This window comes from Pseudophryne corroboree, chromosome 1, assembly GCF_028390025.1.
Source record: "Pseudophryne corroboree isolate aPseCor3 chromosome 1, aPseCor3.hap2, whole genome shotgun sequence".
In the NCBI taxonomy this organism is placed as follows: Eukaryota; Metazoa; Chordata; class Amphibia; order Anura; family Myobatrachidae; genus Pseudophryne; species Pseudophryne corroboree.
This window is the reverse complement of record NC_086444.1, coordinates 433966298-433986139: the sequence shown is the minus strand read 5'-3', so window position 1 is coordinate 433986139 and position 19842 is coordinate 433966298. Positions and strand designations below refer to the sequence as shown.

The 19842-nt window shown below is 47.2% G+C and overlaps 1 protein-coding gene across 1 annotated transcript in view; it reads left to right on the top strand.

The window, feature by feature from the left end:
* Positions 1–19842, top strand: part of LOC134890857 (protein KHNYN-like) — an 83297-nt gene that overhangs the window by 47604 nt on the left and 15851 nt on the right. Inside the window, exon 3 of the mRNA XM_063913489.1 lies at positions 13034–13164. Within this exon, the coding sequence (XP_063769559.1) occupies positions 13034–13164 (131 nt within the window). The remainder of the gene's footprint in view (positions 1–13033; positions 13165–19842) is intronic.

The following is a 19842-nucleotide window of genomic DNA, read 5'->3' as shown; positions in this document are numbered from 1 at the left end:
CTTGGTCGGGTTCAAACACTTTTGCTAAATTCTACATGTTTGATACCCTGGCTGATGAGGACCTCATGTTTGCTCATTCGGTGCTGCAGAGTCATCCGCACTCTCCCGCCCGTTTGGGAGCTTTGGTATAATCCCCATGGTCCTTACGGAGTCCCCAGCATCCTCTAGGAAGTAAGAGAAAATAAGATTTTAAACCTACCGGTAAATCTTTTTCTCGTAGTCCGTAGAGGATGCTGGGCGCCCGTCCCAGTGCGGACAACATCCTGCAAGACTTGTATATAGTTGTTGCTTACATAAGGGTTATATTTTTCAGTTGGATCAGTTTTGGACTGATACTGGTTTTGTTTCATACTGTTGACTGGTTCGTATCTCCCATGTTTTACAGTGTGAATGTTGTGGCTGGTATGAATCTTGCCCTCGGATTTACAAAATCCTTTCCTCGTACTGTCCGTCTCCTCTGGGCACAGTTTCTCTAACTGAGGTCTGGAGGAGGGGCATAGAGGGAGGAGCCAGTGCACACCCATACCTAAAGTTATTTTTAGTGCCCATGTCTCCTGTGGAGCCTGTCTATTCCCCATGGTCCTTACGGAGTCCCCAGCATCCTCTACGGACTACGAGAAAAATATTTACCGGTAGGTTTAAAATCTTATTTTAATAACCACTTAACTGGCATGGTCAGATTTCATGCAACTGCGTCGTCCCACCCTGTCCCCCCGTTTTTGACGAGGAGATCCGTTCTGCAGATGTACATAATATAATGTTTAAATATTTAAAAAAAATACTTTTTCAACTTTATTAAATACATTTTTAAAAAACAATGTTTTTAACGCTTTTGAAGGGAAAAATCGTCAGTTAAGTGGTTTAAAGCATGTGTTTTCATGTGGGGCAGACATGTTGGTGAATAGATCATACAGACTGATATAGGCAAAGATAAGGTTAGATATATGTTCGTAGTTTTTTATTTCATAAAATATAATTTTGTGTACTATATACAGGATGCGATAACCATCCCAGCAGACGGGATCCCAGCAGTCAGCATACCGACACCGGGATCCCGACTGCCTCAATGCCGGCAGGGGGCCCAGGGCTATTCCCTCTCGTGGGTGTCCACGACACCCATAGAGTGCGAACATAACCTGTGGCGAGCTCAGCGAGCCACCGAGCCCGCAGAGTGGTGAGCGCAGTGAGCCCGCAAGGGGCTTCATTGCGCTCGCCCCCTGCTGGCATTCTGGCGGCCGGGATCCCGGGATCGGTATGCTAACCGCCGGGATCCCGGCCGCCAGTAACCTGTACCCAACGCCTATATACTGTACACTTGTATTTTCAAATAAATTGTCTGCATTACCTAATTGTGAGAGATTTGTCTTGAATTACTGTACCATGTCCATTGCATAAGGGGTTTGTGTAAAGCTGGATACACACTATAAGGCTGCGTAAACACTATGCAATATCGCATAGGATCCGGCTGATATCGGGCGGGTCCTAATGATATTGTATAGTGTGTACACTAGATGTAGTGTACGATGCATGCTCCCGCGGGTCAAATGCTGCATGCCGGTCTTTCGTATGATGTTGCTTATGAAGGCTATGCTGCCTCTTCCCCTCGCCGCCACTCGTCGCAGCCGACATGGGCCCTCATTCCGAGTTGTTCGCTCGCAAGCTGCTTTTAGCAGCTTTGCACACGCTAAGCCGCCGCCTACTGGGAGTGAATCTTAGCTTATCAAAATTGCGAACGAAAGATTAGCAAAATTGCGAATAGACACTTCTTAGCAGTTTCTGAGTAGCTCCACACTTACTCGGCATCTGCGATCAGTTCAGTCAGTTTCGTTCCTGGTTTGACGTCACAAACACTCCCAGCGTTCGCCCAGACACTCCCCCGTTTCTCCAGCCACTCCCGCGTTTTTCCCAGAAACGGTAGCGTTTTTTCGCACACACCCATAAAACGGCCAGTTTCCGCCCAGAAACACCCACTTCCTGTCAATCACATTACGATCACCAGAACGAAGAAAAAACCTTGTAATGCCGTGAGTAAAATACCTAACTGCATAGCAAATTTACTTGGCGCAGTCGCACTGCGGACATTGCGCATTAGCGACTAATCGCTCCGTTGCGAGAAAAATATAATGAGCGATCAACTCGGAATGACCCGCATAGGCAATTGTGTGTATGCACTTGCCGATGTTGGAGTCCCGTCGCTTTGGCCCTCATTCCGAGTTGATCGCTCACTAGCTGCTTTTAGCAGCCGTGCAAACGCTAAGCCGCCGCCCTCTGGGAGTGTATCTTGGCTTAGCAGAAGTGCGAACGAAAGGATCGCACAGCGGCTACAAAATAATTTTGTGCAGTTTCAGAGTAGCGCCAGACCTACTCCTAGCTTGTGATCACTGCAGACTATTTAGTTCCTGTTTTGACGTACGAACACGCCCTGCGTTCGCCCAGCCACTCCTGCGTTTTTATCTGACACGCCTGCGTTTTTACACACACTCCCCGAAAACAGTCAGTTACCTCCCAGAAACACCCACTTCCTGTCAATCACTCTGCGGCCAGCAGTGCGATTGAAAAGCGTTGCTTGACCTTGTGTGAAACTGCAACGGCCGTTGTGAAAGTACGTTGCGCGTGCGCATTGCGCCGCATACGCAGAATTGCTGTTTTTTTACCTGATCGCTGCACAGCGACCGAAAACAGCTAGCGAACAACTCGGAATGACCACCATTGTGTGGACATCGCACTGGTAATGTCTGGGCACAAATGATAATCAACCATTTGCTCCCAAAATCAGACAAAAACAGTTGTGCAAATAAATTGGTTAAATCAAACTGATTTAACCAATTTGTCTGAATGACCGGTTTTATGTTTGGGAGCAAATTGGCAATTGTCATTTTTCCCCCAGAAATTACCAGGTTTTCGTTCCAGCAGAAAGATTGAACAGATAATCTTATAGTGCAGGCATGTCCAAACTGCGGCCCTCCAGCTGTTGTGAAACTACATATCCCAGCATGCCCTGACACAGTTTTGCTGTCAGAGAATGCTAAAGCTGTGTCAGGGCATGCTGGGATGTGTAGTTTCTCAACAGCTGGAAGGCCGGAGTTTGGTCATGCCTGTTATAGTGTGTATCCAGCTTTAGTGCTTTCCCTGCTATCAGTTAATTAGTTTGCTAATTGTGTGGAATCGCCCAGCAGTTGGCTAATGATTGTTTGCTGTATGACAGAGTGAGGTGCGCTATGCTCTAAAGTCCCATGATTAAAGCTAATAATGGAATTTAAAATGGACAAACTGGTCAGTGGTCATAAACTATACAGTATATTTTTATTTCATTTAGAACACAAGATAGGAATTTTGTTTTTTTCAGAAAACAAGTGTGTGCTCCTCTCAGTGTCACTGCACTCTTATCAAGCTGACTTCTTTTTCAGACTTCATGTGCCTTCCGTCCCACTCTCAAGCACTGATCCTCCTCCTACTTCTTCTCACCTCTCCCCCTCACATCCTACTTAATCTTTTCATCTTTCACAGTCTTCTTAAGCTGAGTACACACCTTCATGATTCAGCGATGGGCTGATACAATGTAACCATATGTCGTGCACAATATATCATTGCAGAACAATGTTCGTGAACCACATCATATGGGAATATGTGACACAATTCAACAAATGATGGTCACTGCAATCCATCACGGATCACAAGATTGGCCTGTATATTGTATCGTGTGTACCCAGCTCTATAGCTGCGGCTTCAGCTCTATTCAGTGCAGTCTGTCTCCCAGCAGCAAATACTCAATATTATTTTCCCATTGGGTGAACCTAGCTACCCTATAGCCTCTTAGCGTCCAGCACTGTTAGTCCTTGCTATTCACGTTCCTACTCTAATACCCCTTTCACATCGCACAAATAACCCGGTATCGACACGGCATATTGCCGTGTCGAACCGGGTCAGTGTGCGATGTGAAAGGTCCTTTGACGATTTAGCGGGTCGCCTGACCCGGTAATTCAACCCGGTAAAAAAGAAGGGTTTTACCCGGGTTGATTACCGGGTCAGGTGCGGTGTGAATGGGAGCCGTGTCGATGCAACACAGTTCCCATTCACAGCATAGGGAGAGGCGGCGCAGGAGATGAGCTCATCTCCCGGCGCCGCCTCCACCCCTGCTGCTGCTGCTCCCTCCGCTGCTATGGCAACCGACCCGGTATATTGCCGGGTCGGAAAGCCAGCAGCGGAGCGCAAATGCCGGATCCCACCCGGTAAGTACACGTTTGTCTTACTGGGTAGGATCCGGCATTTGCAGTCTGAATGCGGTATAAGTAAGAAGGATACATTACCTCTAAGTAACGGGCAACTTCCCCAATGGCCCACTTCTGCACTCAACACCACAGTGTACTAGGGATGCTGTTCTGCGACTTTATCCGCACAGGAATTCGTTTTTAAATATGTACAATGTTGCAGATGAAGCAGAACGAACTTGACCTGAGAAAAAGCCACAGCTGTTGCAATGTAGCACATAGAGAGGTACAAATGCATACCTCCCAACTTTTAAGGCTCCTGAAGAGGGGCATATGCTCCCACCCTGCGGGACACTGTTGACAGCAGGTGGATCAGAGGGACAGTCACTGAAAAACTGGACTGTCCCGACAGAATTGGGACATTTGGGAGGTATGCAAATGTCACACATTATAAATTAATCAGTGTAATCTAGAAAAGAAGATTCGTAGCTTTCATTTGTTTTATTTATGCGGAAAAGATACAAATTTTGAGCGAGAAAGAGGCTCGGCCAAGTTGCCTGGCACCTGGAGCGCAGAGAGGGGCTATTTCTTGTGACTTCAGCAACAGTGTATGAGGACACAGCTGTACTTAATGACACACCAGGCTGCTTTATTTAATATCCAAATTACTTATTATGTCCACTCCCTGTAAACATTACTGTATTTCCCCTGCTTCATGGATGTATTGTTCATCCTAACATAAGCCATTCGAGGAGGGACAAAATGCTCTGCTCCTGTACTTACAGTACCTCTTAAAGTATGATTGCTATCTCCTGTTGTGAACTAGTTAATGGATAAGAAAGGTGTTTCAGCACAGGTGATGGCAATCATACATTTAGAGGTAAGTGCAGGAGCAGACAATTCTGTCCCTCCTGGGATGGCTTATGTTAGGAGGTGTGTATAGCAGGCATTCCCAACCACGGTCCTCAAGGCACACCAACAGTGCAGGTTTTAGTGATATCCAGGCTGCAGCACAGGTGACTTAATTAGTAGCTCAGTTATTTTGATTTAACCATCTGTGCTGCAGCCTGGATATCACTAAAACCTGCACTGTTGGTGTGCCTTGAGGCCTGTGGTTGGGAATGCCTGGTGTATAGCATAGGTCTGCAAACTCGGTCCTCATTACCCCACACAGTGCATGTTTTGCAGGTCTCCTCACAGAATCACAAGTGAAATAATTAACTCCACCTGCGGACCTTTTAAAATGTGTCTGTGAGTAAGTAATACACCTGTGCACCTGCTGGGTTACCTGCAAAACATGCACTGTGTGGGGTAATGAGGACCGAGTTTGCAGACCTATGGTGTATAGCAGTGGTTCTCAAACTCGGTCCTCAGGACCCCACACAGTGCATGTTTTGCAGGTAACCCAGCAGGTGCACAGGTGTATTAATTACTCACTGACACATTTTAAAAGGTCCACAGGTGGAGCTTATTATTTCACTTGTGATTCAGGGAGGAGATCTGCAAAACATGCACCGTGTGGGGTCCTGAGGACCGAGTTTGAGAACCTGTGGTGTATAGAATCGTTAGCTACTCTGCGTGTAACTCTGTTACGTCTATGCTTTTTAAAATGTTCACTACATCCCTTGCTGTTTACTTTCTTGATATGTTGAACTTCAGCACTGCATTAAAGATTTTGTAAATATATATTATTTTAAATATATAATGCATACCTCCCAACACGACCCTCTCCAGGAGGGACAAAATGCTCTACTTCTGGACTTGCCTCTTAACTTTTGATTGCCATCACCTGTGGTGAAACACCTTTCTTATCCATTAACCTGTTCAACACAGGTGCCAGCAATCTTAAATTAAGAGAAAAGTAGAGCATTGTGTCCCTCCTGGAGAGGGTCATGTTGGGAGGTATGATAGATGACCTATGGTTATAAAATATAACATTTATTATCATAAAATGTATACGAAATATAGTGCAAGTGAAAAAGTGTGAAAAAATTAATTAAAGTCAGTGCTGGCAGTGTGCGCATCACTCATACTTGCCTACCTGACCCTCTCCATGAGGGAGAAAATGCTCTGTTCCTTTACTTTCCTGGTAATGTATGATTGCCATCACCTGTGGGGAGCTAGTAAATTGATAAGAAAGGTGTTTCACCACAGGTGATGGCAATCATACATTACCAGGAAAGTCCAGGAACAGAGCATTTTCTCCCTCATGGAGAGGGTCAGGTAGGCAAGTATGGCATCACTACACCATTATGCACCCTCTATTCATTACATTGACAAATAAATATAAAGACCTTGTTGTCTCAATCTCTAGTGTGCCGTATAGTGTTTGATACTCAGACAGCTTGTCTGTAGATAATAGGTATTAATACCTTTCTTAATATCCACTGATTTACGATGTAAATATCTGTCTCCGTATAACGCTGCAATCCTTATTAGTGCAGCATCGCAGGGACCATTCACAGTATCACTGTGTATTATGATGTTAATTCGTTATTTGAGACCATTGTCTCAAAACACAGGCTCCCTATCCTGTGAGCAAAGCAGTCAATCGTCCCACGTTAGTGAGGAGACTAGGATGGAGGGTCAGGAACCTTCCTGGCTCTGTGCCATAAAAACTATGATGGCAAACATGTCTTCTCAGCTCTCTGCTAATCAACAGACAACACAACAACTGCAACAAGATGTTGCAGATCTTGCTGCTAAAGCAGATGAAAATCAGCCCCCCCCTCCCTAGTTCGGGGCATTTCCTCTCACAATCTGACAAGGAGATACAGGAGGAGGGGGAGGAATTAGAGCCTAATGTAGAGGATTCTACTCATGCACAGGGTGTGGAGCCCCTCATTCTTGCTTTCAGGGATTTATTAAAAATCCCTTTGGAAGACGCGGCTGTACCGCAATTGTTTTTCCTAGCTCAGAAGAAGTTCAGTGTCACTTTTCTCATTCACCGGAACTAGATGACATATTTAAGCAAGCCTGAAAAAATCCTGATAAAAAATATCAGGTTACACAGAGGTTTTTACGCACATTCCTATTTACACCTGAAAGTAGGAAATATTGGGAAGAACCCCCAGCCGTAGACGTCTTGGTCTCCCGCCTCTCAAAAAAGGCGCTGCTCCTGGCTCCTTTCAACTAAAGGACCCGTGGGATAGGAAAATAGAAACCACATTGAAGTCTATTTACACAGCGGCTTGTGTATCACAAAGACCTGTGACAGCGGGCTGCTGGATGACTCATGCCATCCATACCTGGGCTACTCAAATTCAAGAGGGTCTTGCGGGGGATATGCCCCTGGCCACTACAGTGACCCTCATCAAACACATTCAGAACACTGCACGCGTCCTGTGTGCCTCCCTCAAGAAAATAGGCACTATCAATGCTAGGACTACTACCATGGCAGTGTTAGCGCGCAGCGCATTGTGGGTGCGTCAGTGGATTGCAGTCGCAGATTCCAAGCGCAGTGTGATGTCTATTCCTTTCTCAGGGGAGTGGCTCTTTGGGGTTGAGCTAGATACATGGATTCCTAAGGTCACTGCAGGAAAATCCCTGTTTCTCCCCATTCCTACCCGGGACCGTCTACTCAGTACTTTCGGACTAACAGGTTCAGATCAAGAGCCAGGGGTGCCTCCAATGCTACATGAGGCACCAGAGGTAAGGCAAGAAGACCAGCTACTGCCAGTTCTCAGGAACCAAACACCAGCTCAGCTTCCACAAAAGCCTCAGCATGACGGTGCCCCCAAGGGGATCTCGAGGTGGGAGCTCGTCTGCGTCACTTCAGCCGCGTCTGGGAAACCTCCTGCCAGAATACCTGGGTAAAGGACCTAATTTCTCAGGGCTACATGGTGGAGTTCGACAGTGCTCCTCCCCAACAATTTTTCAAATCAAGCTTACTGGTTTTGGAGGATACACGAGCCACGTTACTACTGGCCATCCAAACGTTGGTCCAGTCTCAAGTCATTGTTCCAGTGCCACTACAACAACAAGGAAAGGGTTATTACTCCAACCTGTTTGTAGTACCGAAACTGGATGGATCGGTAATGCCCATTCTGAATCTAAAATGTCTGAACTCTTACCTAAAGGTTTTCAAGTTCAAGATGGAATCCCTGAGAGCAGTGATTGCGGGTCTGGAAAAAAGGGAGTTTGTGGTTTCTCTGAATATAAAGTACGCTTCTCTTCATATCCCAATTTGGCCGCCTCATCAGGCTTACCTGCGGTTTGCCCTGCTGGATGATCACTACCAGTTCCAGGTGCTACCCTTCGGCCTGTCCACAGCTCCAAGGGTCTTCACGAAGGTGATGGCAGAGATGATGTTCCAGCTCAGAGGGTAGGGGGTCAATGTTGTCCCTTACCTGGACGATCTCTTGATAAAAGCGATATCCTCAATTTACAGAAGTCCCACCTGAAGCCTACTCAGTGACTCCTGTTCCTGGATATTTTTGGATACTGTGGTCCTGAAAGTGTTCCTCCCAGAGGACAAAGCAAGGACACTCCAGGAGATGGTCCCTCTTGTCCTACGGCCTACTCGGATATCCATCCATCCATCCATCTTTTCATAAAATTGTTGGGAAAGATGGTAGCCTCGTGCGAGACCATCCGGTACCTAAGGTTCCATGCCAGAACATTTCAATTGGATCTCCTGAGCAAGTGGCCTGGGTCACATCTGCAGATGCACCGGATAATATGTCTGTCGCCTCAGGCCAGGCTCTCCCTCCTGTGGTGGCTACAGTCCCCAAACCTGCTGGAAGGTTGCAGTTTCAGGATTCAGGATTGGATCCTCCTCGTGACAGATGCAAGTCTAAGAGGATGGGGAGCTGTCACCCAAGGGGCTTAGTTCCAGGGCAGGTGGTCAGCCCGCGAAGCCCTACTTCCAATCAACATTCTGGAACTTCGGCCGATCCTCAATGCTCTGCTTCAGGCCTCTCCTCTGCTCAGGGATCGGCAATCCAGGTTCAGCCGGACAACGCCACGGCGGTGGCCTACATAAATCGACAAGGAGGGACAAAAGCAGAGCTCCTCTGGGCAGAAAGAAACGCAAGAGCAATGTCAGCCATCTTCATTCCGGGGGGTGGACAACTGGAAAGCGGACTTACTGAGTCGTTACTGAGTCGGGTACAATCTCCACCCGGACAGGTGTTTCAACAGATCGTCGACTAGTGGGGCTGCCCACAGATAGTCATGATGGCTTCTCGACTCAACAAGAAGCTTAGCTGGTATTGCTCCAGGACCAGGGACCCTCGGGCGAGGGCAATAGATGCACTGACATCTCCTTGGCCTTAACGGCTGGTCTGCCTGTTTCCTCCGATTCCATTGTTCCCACGGGTGCTCAAGCGAATCAGGGATCAGGGGGTCCAGGCAATTCTGATTGCCCCGGATTGGCCTCGGAGGGTGTGGTACGCGGATCTTCTGGAAATGTCCGTCGCAGACCCTTGGCCTCTACTTGGACTTACGGCGTCTTCGTTTGATGGCTTAGAAGTTGAGCGGAACATCCTAGCTCACAAAGGCCTTTCGAAGAAGGTTATTGCAACCATGGTTCAGGCCAGAAAGCCTGTGACGTCAAAACACTATCATCATATCTGGAGAAGATATGTCTCTTGATGCGAGGAATGCACATATCCACCTGCAGAATTCCACTTGGGACATTTCTTACGTTTCTTGCAGGTTTGTGTGGATAAGGGCTTACGTCTGTGTTCCCTTAAGGTCCAGATTTCAGCTCTCTCAATTTTCTTTAAGAAGAAGTTGACAGTGTTGCCAGAAGTCCAGACCTTCTTGCGAGGAGTACTTCACGTACAACTTCCGTTTGTGCCGCCTACGGCACCCTGGGATTTGAATATGGTGTTGTAATTTCTACAGTCCTCCTGGTTTGAACTTCTGAAGACGGTGGAAGACAAGTACCTCACGTGGAACCCAGTGATGTTACTGGCCCTGGCTGCTGCTAGACGCGTTTCAGAATTGGGAGCCCTATCATGTAAAAGTCCCTACTTGGTCTTTTACGAAGACAGAGCGGAGCTCAGGACTAGCCAGCAGTTCCTGCCGAAGGTTGTCTCTGCGTTCCACCTGAATCAACCAATTGTGGTTCCGTCTAGTGCTGGCACTTCTGCTCCTCTGGAGGCATTGGATGCTGTGCGAGCTTTGAAGATTTATATCAAAAGGACGGCTCGGATCAGACAGATGGATTCATTGTTTGTGCTATATGATGCACAGAAAAAGGGTTGTCCTGCTTCTAAGCAGTCCATTGCTCGTTGGATTAGGCTTACTATCCAATAGGTCTATGTGTCGGCAGCCTTACCTGTTCCTCAGTCACTGAAGGCCTACTCTACAAGATCGGTGGGATCTTCCTGGGCGGCTGCCCGTGGTGTCTCAGCCTTGCAACTATGCCGAGCTTCTACCTGGTCGGGGGGAAGAACACCTTTGTGAAGTTCTACAAGTTTGATACCCAGGCCAAAGAGGATTCCCAGTTTGGGCAGGCGGTGTTGAAGACGTCTACGCACATTCCCGCCCGTTCTGGAAGCTTTGGGATGTCCCCATCGTACTAAGTGAACCCCAGTATCCCTTATGGATGCTAGAGAAAATGGGATTTTGATACCTACCGGTAAATCCCTTTCTCGTAGTCCATAAGGGATACTGGGCGCCCGCCTCAGTGCTTTGCCTTGTCTGCAGGTACTTGGTTGAAGTTTACCTGTTCAGTTTTGCTGCTGTTACCAGCCGTTGCTGGTCGTTTTGTGTTATGGTGTGCTGGTGTATGAATCTCACCACTCGTTGTCGTTATGTTCCTCCTCTCAAGTATGTCCTTTCTCCTTCAGGCACAGTTTTACCTATACTGGCGGTAGGAGGGGGCATAGAGGGGAGGAGCCAGCACATCCAGTTGAAGAATTTTAAAGTGCACCGGCTTTTTTGGACCCCTTCTATACCCCATCGTACTAAGTGAACCCCAGTATCTATTATGGACTACGAGAAAGGGATTTACCGGCAGGTATCAAAATCCCGTTTTAACTTATAAACTGGTTTATTATATTAATTAACAAAAATTAGGTGAAAGGTGTTTTCTGCAGTGCATATTAATTAGCACTAAGTATAAGTAGACGCCTCATGCATGTATATGTGATCCAGTGCTCTCCTTGGATGCAGCATTGGATCACCCGCGACAACATCGGCCGGCAGAATTACCAATCAGGTTTCGTAGACCAGCCGCCGCAGCTCCATCACTGAGGCCAGCAAATCTCCGTCAGAAGACACGTTTCTGTTTTGGGAAAAAGCACTTCACCACGCCCAAATGGCTGCAGACAGTCAACTGATGACTGCAGCCGTACTATGTCTGATGATGCAGGACCTGTACTGCACATGTACTGTATAGGTTCAGCGCATGTGCAATGCACCGAACATACATTGCGCCTGTAGCCACAACAGCGCTGGACCTGAATTAGGCCCATTGTTATTAGGGTTTATTATGGCAACTTTCAATAAGCAGCAACAAAGAATTTGGGATGCGGTCATTATGTCAGCATTTACAGTGTTGACAATCATAGTGGTGACAACATCTCAGAATGTTGACATGTTCACAATATTGACATCTGAAATAATGACATGTGAAATGCCAACATTCTCAGAATGCCAACAGTAAGGGTTAAGCGGGAGGCTAGGGTTAGGCACTAGGTGGAGGGTTAGGGTCTAGCAATACTCCTGTTTGAACAACTGCAGGAACAGCTAGAAGTCACCGTCAGTTGACTGCTGGACCCGTCGAACCAAGTAAGAAACCACTGGACCACCTGGAACTAGGGATAGCCATTGGTAGTTAACCTCGATGATATAAAACCATCCACAGGGGAACCATCAATGGTTTCACGCACCAATGAGTATCCGTTCTCTAAACACTATTATGCATTGAGCTGCAGGCCAATCAAAACCAGGGTCTGGGCTTCTGTGTATGTCAGGGGGGGCGGGGCTAGGTTCTGTGTCCCAGGAGTAGAAAAAAGAAGAAGAAAAAAACACCAGGAATCTCTGTACCATTAATGGTGGGGAACCATTGGATCTCTGTCATTGATGGTTAACCATTGATGTTTTTTAACCATAGATGATTGATGGCCAATACTACGAGGAGTGTGTTGTCACCACTCTAATCATGTCAACATTTCACCAGTCAATGTTGAAATGCATTTCAATCCATTATGTACCAATCAATCATAAAACTGCTAACTCCTCAATTTCCATCTTTACCAGATGGAAATTGAGTAGTTAGCTTTCCTATTAGTATAGATAGACATAAGTGCCCTCTACTGGGCAACACAGAGTTCTGTTTAAACTAAAAATGAAACCAATGTGTAATGCAATGTTCCTCGAGGCACACTAACAGATTTTTTTATTCCTCACAATTTCCCATTTATAACTTCATACTAATCACAAGGGTTGGGTTTGTGTGACCGGCTGTTGGGAGGCCGCCGCTCACCATACTGACGGCGTTTATACCGGCTTTTAGATGGCCGGCAGGATGGGTGAGCGGAACGAAGCCACGCAGTGGGCTCGGTGGCTCACTCCACTCGCCACAGGTTCTATTTCTACTCTACAGAGGTCGTGGACACCCACAAGTGGGAATAGTCCATGTTGGTCGGCATGTTCACTGTTTGGGATCCCGGCATCGGTATAGTGACTGGCGGTCACATAACCAAATCCCAATCACAAAACCTCATAAATTCTGCGACTAATTTAATACTCCCCATTATCCCTGTAAGAATATTATCAATAGTTAATATGACTTGGTAATAAAAGATACATACAATGTTAATATGTCATAATGTCTTGAAAACGTTTATTGTTTATTCTTTCTTCCCTAGACACGGTTTCCACCGCTTCTTCTCCTGCCGCGGAATAGCACTAGCTGTACAATACTTCTGGGACAGAGGGCATCGCAACATCACTGTTTTTGTGCCCCAATGGAGAATGAAGAAGGACAGTAAAGCTAAAGGTACATATCTAAAGTAGGCCTTTACATTTCAGAGACTACACTTAAATGTCCAATATCTAGAGGACATGTAAAGTGCATAAACCTAATTTCTCTGACGTCCTAGTGGATGCTGGGACTTCCGTAAGGACCATGGGGGAATAGCGGCTCCGCAGGAGACTGGGCACAAAAGTAAAAGCTTTAGACTAGCTGGTGTGCACTGGCTCCTCCCCCTATGACCCTCTTCCAAGCCTCAGTTAGATTTTTGTGCCCGAACGAGAAGGGTGCATGCTAGGTGGCTCTCCTGAGCTGCTTAGAAGTAAAAGTTTAAATAGGTTTTTTTTATTTTCAGTGAGTCCTGCTGGCAACAGGCTCACTGCATCGTGGGACTAAGGGGAGAAGAAGCGAACTCACCTGCGTGCAGAGTGGATTGGGCTTCTTGGCTACTGGACATTAGCTCCAGAGGGACGATCACAGGTTCAGCCTGGATGGGTCCCGGAGCCGCGCCGCCGGCCCCCTTACAGAGCCAGAAGAGCGAAGAGGTCCGGAGAAATCGGCGGCAGAAGACGTTCCTGTCTTCAGATAAGGTAGCGCACAGCACTGCAGCTGTGCGCCATTGCTCTCAGCACACTTCACACTCCGGTCACTGAGGGTGCAGGGCGCTGGGGGGGAGCGCCCTGAGACGCAATAAAACACTATAAAAACCTTATATGGCTAAAGAAATGCATCACATATAGCTCCTGGGCTATATGGATGCATTTAACCCCTGCCAGTTTTCCTGAAAAAAGCGGGAGAAAAGGCCGCCGTGAAGGGGGCGGAGCCTTTCTCCTCTGCACACAAGCACCATTTTCTTTCACAGCTCCGCTGGAAGGATGGCTCCCTGACTCTCCCCTGCAGTCCTGCTACAAGAATCAGGGTAAAACAAGAGAGGGGGGGCACTATTGGCAGCTAATATAAAACAGCAGCTATAAAGGGAGAAACACTTACATAAGGTTATCCCTGTATATATATAGCGCTCTGGTGTGTGCTGGCAAACTCTCCCTCTGTCTCCCCAAAGGGCTCGTGGGGTCCTGTCCTCTTTCAGAGCATTCCCTGTGTGTGTGCTGGGTGTCGGTACGATTGTGTCGACATGTATGAGGAGGAAAATGATGTGGAAGCAGAGCAATTGCCTGTGTTAGTGATGTCACCCCCTAGGGAGTCGACACCTGACTGGATGGTCGTATTTAAAGAATTACGTGACAATGTCAGCACTTTGCAAAAAAACTGTTGACGACATGAGACAGCCGGCAAATCAATTAGTGCCTGTTCAGGCGTCTCAGACACCGTCAGGGGCGCTAAAACGCCCGTTACCTCAGATGGTCGACACAGACCCAGACACGGATACTGAATCCAGTGTCGACGGTGAGGAGACAAACGTAATGTCCAGTAGGGCCACACGTTACATGATCACGGCAATGAAGGAGGCATTGAATATTTCTGACACTACAAGTACCACAAAAAAGGGTATTATGTGGGGTGTGAAAAAACTACCAGTAGTTTTTCCTGAATCAGATGAATTAAATGAGGTGTGTGATAAAGCGTGGTTTTCCCCCGATAAAAAACTGCTGATTTCTAATAAATTATTGGCACTATACCCTTTCCCGCCAGAGGTTAGGGCACGTTGGGAAACACCTCCTAGGGTAGATAAGGCGCTCACACGCTTATCAAAACAAGTGGCGTTACCGTCTCCCGATACGGCCGCCCTCAAGGAACCAGCTGATAGAAGGCTGGAAAATATCCTAAAAGGTATATACACACATACTGGTGTTATACTGCGACCAGCAATCGCCTCAGCCTGGATGTGCAGCGCTGGAGTGGCTTGGTCGGATTCCCTTACTGAAAATATTGATACCCTGGATAGGGACAGTATATTATTAACTATAGAGCATTTAAAGGATGCATTACTATATATGCGAGATGCACAGAGGGATATTTGCACCCTGGCATCTAGAGTGAGTGCGATGTCCATTTCTGCCAGAAGAGCGTTATGGACGCGACAGTGGTCAGGTGATGCGGATTCCAAACGACATATGGAAGTATTGCCGTATAAAGGGGAGGAGTTATTTGGGGTCGGTCTATCGGACCTGGTGGCCATGGCAACGGCTGGAAAATCCACCTTTTTACCCCAGGTCACCTCTCAGCAGAAAAAGACACCGTCTTTTCAAACTCAGTCCTTTCGTCCCCATAAGGGCAAGCGGGCAAAAGGCCACTCATTTCTGCCCCCGGGGGGCAGAGGAAGGGGCAGAGGAAGGGGAAAAAGACTGCACCAGGCAGCCTCTTCCCAGGAGCAGAAGCCCTCCCCCGCTTCTGCCAAGTCTTCAGCATGACGCTGGGGCTCTACAAGCGGACTCAGGCACGGTGGGGGGCCGTCTCAAGAATTTCAGCGCGCAGTGGGCTCACTCGCAAGTGGACCCCTGGATCCTGCAGGTAGTATCACAGGGGTACAAATTGGAATTCGAGACGTCTCCCCCTCGCCGGTTCCTGAAGTCTGCTCTACCAACGTCTCCCTCCGACAGGGAGGCGGTAGTGGAAGCTATTCACAAGCTGTATTCCCAGCAGGTGATAATCAAGGTACCCCACCTACAACAGGGAAAGGGGTATTATTCCACGCTGTTTGTGGTACCGAAACCGGACGGCTCGTGAGACCAATTTTAAATCTAAAATCCTTGAACACTTACATAAAAAGGTTCAAATTCAAGATGGAGTCACTCAGAGCAGTGATAGCGAACCTGGAAGAAGGGGACTATATGGTATCTCTAGACATCAAAGATGCTTATCTCCATGTCCCAATCTACCCTTCTCACCAAGGGTACCTCAGGTTTGTGGTACAAAACTGTCATCAGTTTCAGACGCTGCCGTTTGGATTGTCCACGGCACCACGGGTCTTTACCAAGGTAATGGCCGAAATGATGATTCTTCTTCGAAGAAAAGGCGTCTTAATTATCCCTTACTTGGACGATCTCCTGATAAGGGCAAGGTCCAGGGAACAGTTAGAGGTTGGAGTAGCACTATCTCAGGTAGTGCTACGTCAGCACGGGTGGATCCTAAATATCCCAAAATCACAGCTGATTCCAACAACACGTCTACTGTTCCTGGGGATGATTCTGGACACAGTCCAGAAAAAGGTGTTTCTCCCGGAGGAGAAGGCCAGGGAGTTATCCGAGCTAGTCAGGAAACTCCTAAAACCAGGCCAAGTGTCAGTGCATCAATGCACGAGAGTCCTGGGAAAAATGGTGGCTTCTTACGAAGCGATTCCATTCAGAAGATTCCATGCAAGAACTTTTCAGTGGGATCTGCTGGACAAATGGTCCGGATCGCATCTTCAGATGCATCAGCGGATAACCCTATCTCCAAGGACAAGGGTGTCTCTCCTGTGGTGGTTACAGAGTGCTCATCTTCTAGAGGGCCGCAGATTCGGCATTCAGGATTGGATGCTGGTGACCACCGATGCCAGCCTGAGAGGCTGGGGAGCAGTCACACAGGGAAGAAATTTCCAGGGCTTGTGGTCAAGCATGGAAACGTCTCTTCACATAAATATCCTGGAACTAAGGGCCATTTACAATGCCCTAAGTCAAGCAAGGCCTCTGCTTCAGGGTCAGTCGGTATTGATCCAATCGGACAACATCACGGCAGTCGCCCACGTCAACAGACAGGGCGGCACAAGAAGCAGGAGGGCAATGGCAGAAGCTGCAAGGATTCTTCGCTGGGCGGAAAATCATGTGGTGGCACTGTCAGCAGTGTTCATTCCGGGAGTGGACAACTGGGAAGCAGACTTCCTCAGCAGACACGACCTCCACCCGGGGGAGTGGGGACTTCACCCAGAAGTCTTTCAAGTGATTGTAAACCGTTGGGAAAAACCAAAGGTGGACATGATGGCGTCCCGTCTCAACAAAAAACTGGACAGATATTGCGCCAGGTCAAGGGACCCTCAGGCAATAGCGGTGGACGCTCTGGTAACACCGTGGGTGTACCAGTCGGTGTATGTGTTCCCTCCTCTGCCTCTCATACCCAAAGTACTGAGAATCATAAGAAGGAGAGGAGTAAGAACTATACTCGTGGCTCCAGATTGGCCAAGAAGAACTTGGTACCCGGAACTGCAAGAGATGCTCACGGAGGACCCGTGGCCTCTACCTCTAAGAAAGGACCTGCTCCAGCAGGGACCTTGTCTGTTCCAAGACTTACCGCAGCTGCGTTTGACGGCATGGCGGTTGAACGCCGGATCCTGATGGAAAAAGGCATTCCAGATGAAGTCATCCCTACCCTGATCAAAGCCAGGAAGGATGTAACCGCGAAACATTATCACCGCATTTGGCGAAAATATGTTGCGTGGTGTGAGGCCAAGAAGGCCCCCACAGAGGAATTTCAACTGGGTCGTTTCCTGCATTTCCTGCAAGCAGGACTGTCTATGGGCCTAAAATTAGGATCCATTAAGGTTCAAATTTCGGCCCTGTCGATCTTCTTCCAGAAAGAACTGGCTTCAGTGCCTGAAGTTCAGATGTTTGTCAAGGGGATACTGCATATACAGCCTCCTTTTGTGCCACCAGTGGCACCTTGGGATCTCAATGTAGTTTTAGGGTTCCTAAAATCACATTGGTTTGAACCACTCACCACTGTGGAATTAAAATATCTCACATGGAAGGTGGTCATGCTGTTAGCTCTGGCGTCAGCCAGGCGTGTCTCAGAATTGGCGGCTTTGTCATATAAAAGCCCTTACCTAATTTTTCATTCAGACAGGGCAGAATTGAGGACTCGTCCTCAATTTCTCCCTAAGGTGGTTTCAGCGTTTCACATGAACCAACCTATTGTGGTGCCTGCGGCTACTAGGGACTTGGAGGACTCCAAGTTGTTGGACGTAGTCAGGGCCCTGAAAATATATGTTTCCAGGACGGCTGGAGTCAGAAAATCTGACTCGCTGTTTATCCTGTATGCACCCAACAAGCTGGGTGCTCCTGCTTCTAAGCAGACGATTGCTCGTTGGATTTGTAGTACAATTCAGCTTGCACATTCTGTGGCAGGACTGCCACAGCCAAAATCTGTTAAAGCCCATTCCACAAGGAAAGTGGGCTCATCTTGGGCGGCTGCCCGAGGGGTCTCGGCTTTACAACTTTGCCGAACAGCTACTTGGTCAGGGGCAAACACGTTTGCAAAATTTTACAAATTCGATACCCTGGCTGAGGAGGACCTGGAGTTCTCTCATTCGGTGCTGCAGAGTCATCCGCACTCTCCCGCCCGTTTGGGAGCTTTGGTATAATCCCCATGGTCCTTACGGAAGTCCCAGCATCCACTAGGACGTCAGAGAAAATAAGAATTTACTTACCGATAATTCTATTTCTCATAGTCCGTAGTGGATGCTGGGCGCCCATCCCAAGTGCGGATTGTCTGCAATACTTGTATATAGTTATTGTTACAAAAAAATCGGGTTGTTTATTGTTGTGAGCCATCTTTTCAGAGGCTCCTACGTTTATCATACTGTTAACTGGGTTCAGATCACAGGTTGTACAGTGTGATTGGTGTGGCTGGTATGAGTCTTACCCGGGATTCAAAATCCTTCCTTATTATGTACGCTCGTCCGGGCACAGTATCCTAACTGAGGCTTGGAGGAGGGTCATAGGGGGAGGAGCCAGTGCACACCAGCTAGTCTAAAGCTTTTACTTTTGTGCCCAGTCTCCTGCGGAGCCGCTATTCCCCCATGGTCCTTACGGAAGTCCCAGCATCCACTACGGACTATGAGAAATAGAATTATCGGTAAGTAAATTCTTATTATATTACATAAACATAAATTGAAACCACATTGAGAGATTCAAATGTTTAAAGTACTACTGTATTACTGAGCTAAATATCTACCTGATATAATGGGAGGTGTATATATGTAAATAAATGTGTACTATATATTTTATATATATATATATATATATATATACATACATACATACATACATACATACACACACACAGTATATTTCAAACAATGTACAGTAAGCAGACATTATTGAAGAGCAATTAGCAGGGTGCAATATTTCCAGGTCTGAGTCATTGGGAAGCATAATACATTTCCAGTGGAAACACTATGCAAGAACTGAGCAGCAGAAAATCAATTGCCAAAAATGCCTTATATTTATCAAAGCTGCTGACAGGTGATATAAAACTAGTCACACACTTGTTCCATGTCATGTGTTACCTGATGTTGTAAGTTATCTTTCCTGTATCTTTAGTAAATGTTACACTGGGGGCTTTGGGCCTAATTCGGACCTGATCGCAGCAGCAAAACCTTTCTCTAATGGGCAAAACCATGTGCACTGCAGGGGTGGGGGATAGATATAACATGTGCAGAGAGAGAGAGATTTTGTTGGGTTATGTTGTTTCTGTGCAGGGTAAATACTGCCTGCTTTTATTTTTACACTGCAATTTAGATTTCAGCTTGGAACACACCCCACCCAAATCTAACTCTCTCTGCACATGTTATATCTGCCCCACCTGCACTGCACATGGTTTTGCCCATTAGAGAAAAAGTTTGCTGTTGCGATCAGGTCTGAATTAGGCCCTTTGTTCTGTGCCTTTTAGGACCTCAGACAGTAAAGTTGGTGACTTCACTAATAAAGTCTGTCAGGATTCGCAGGTGTTGTAGTGATTCTGTCTCATCGGGATACTGGTATTCCCCAGGGA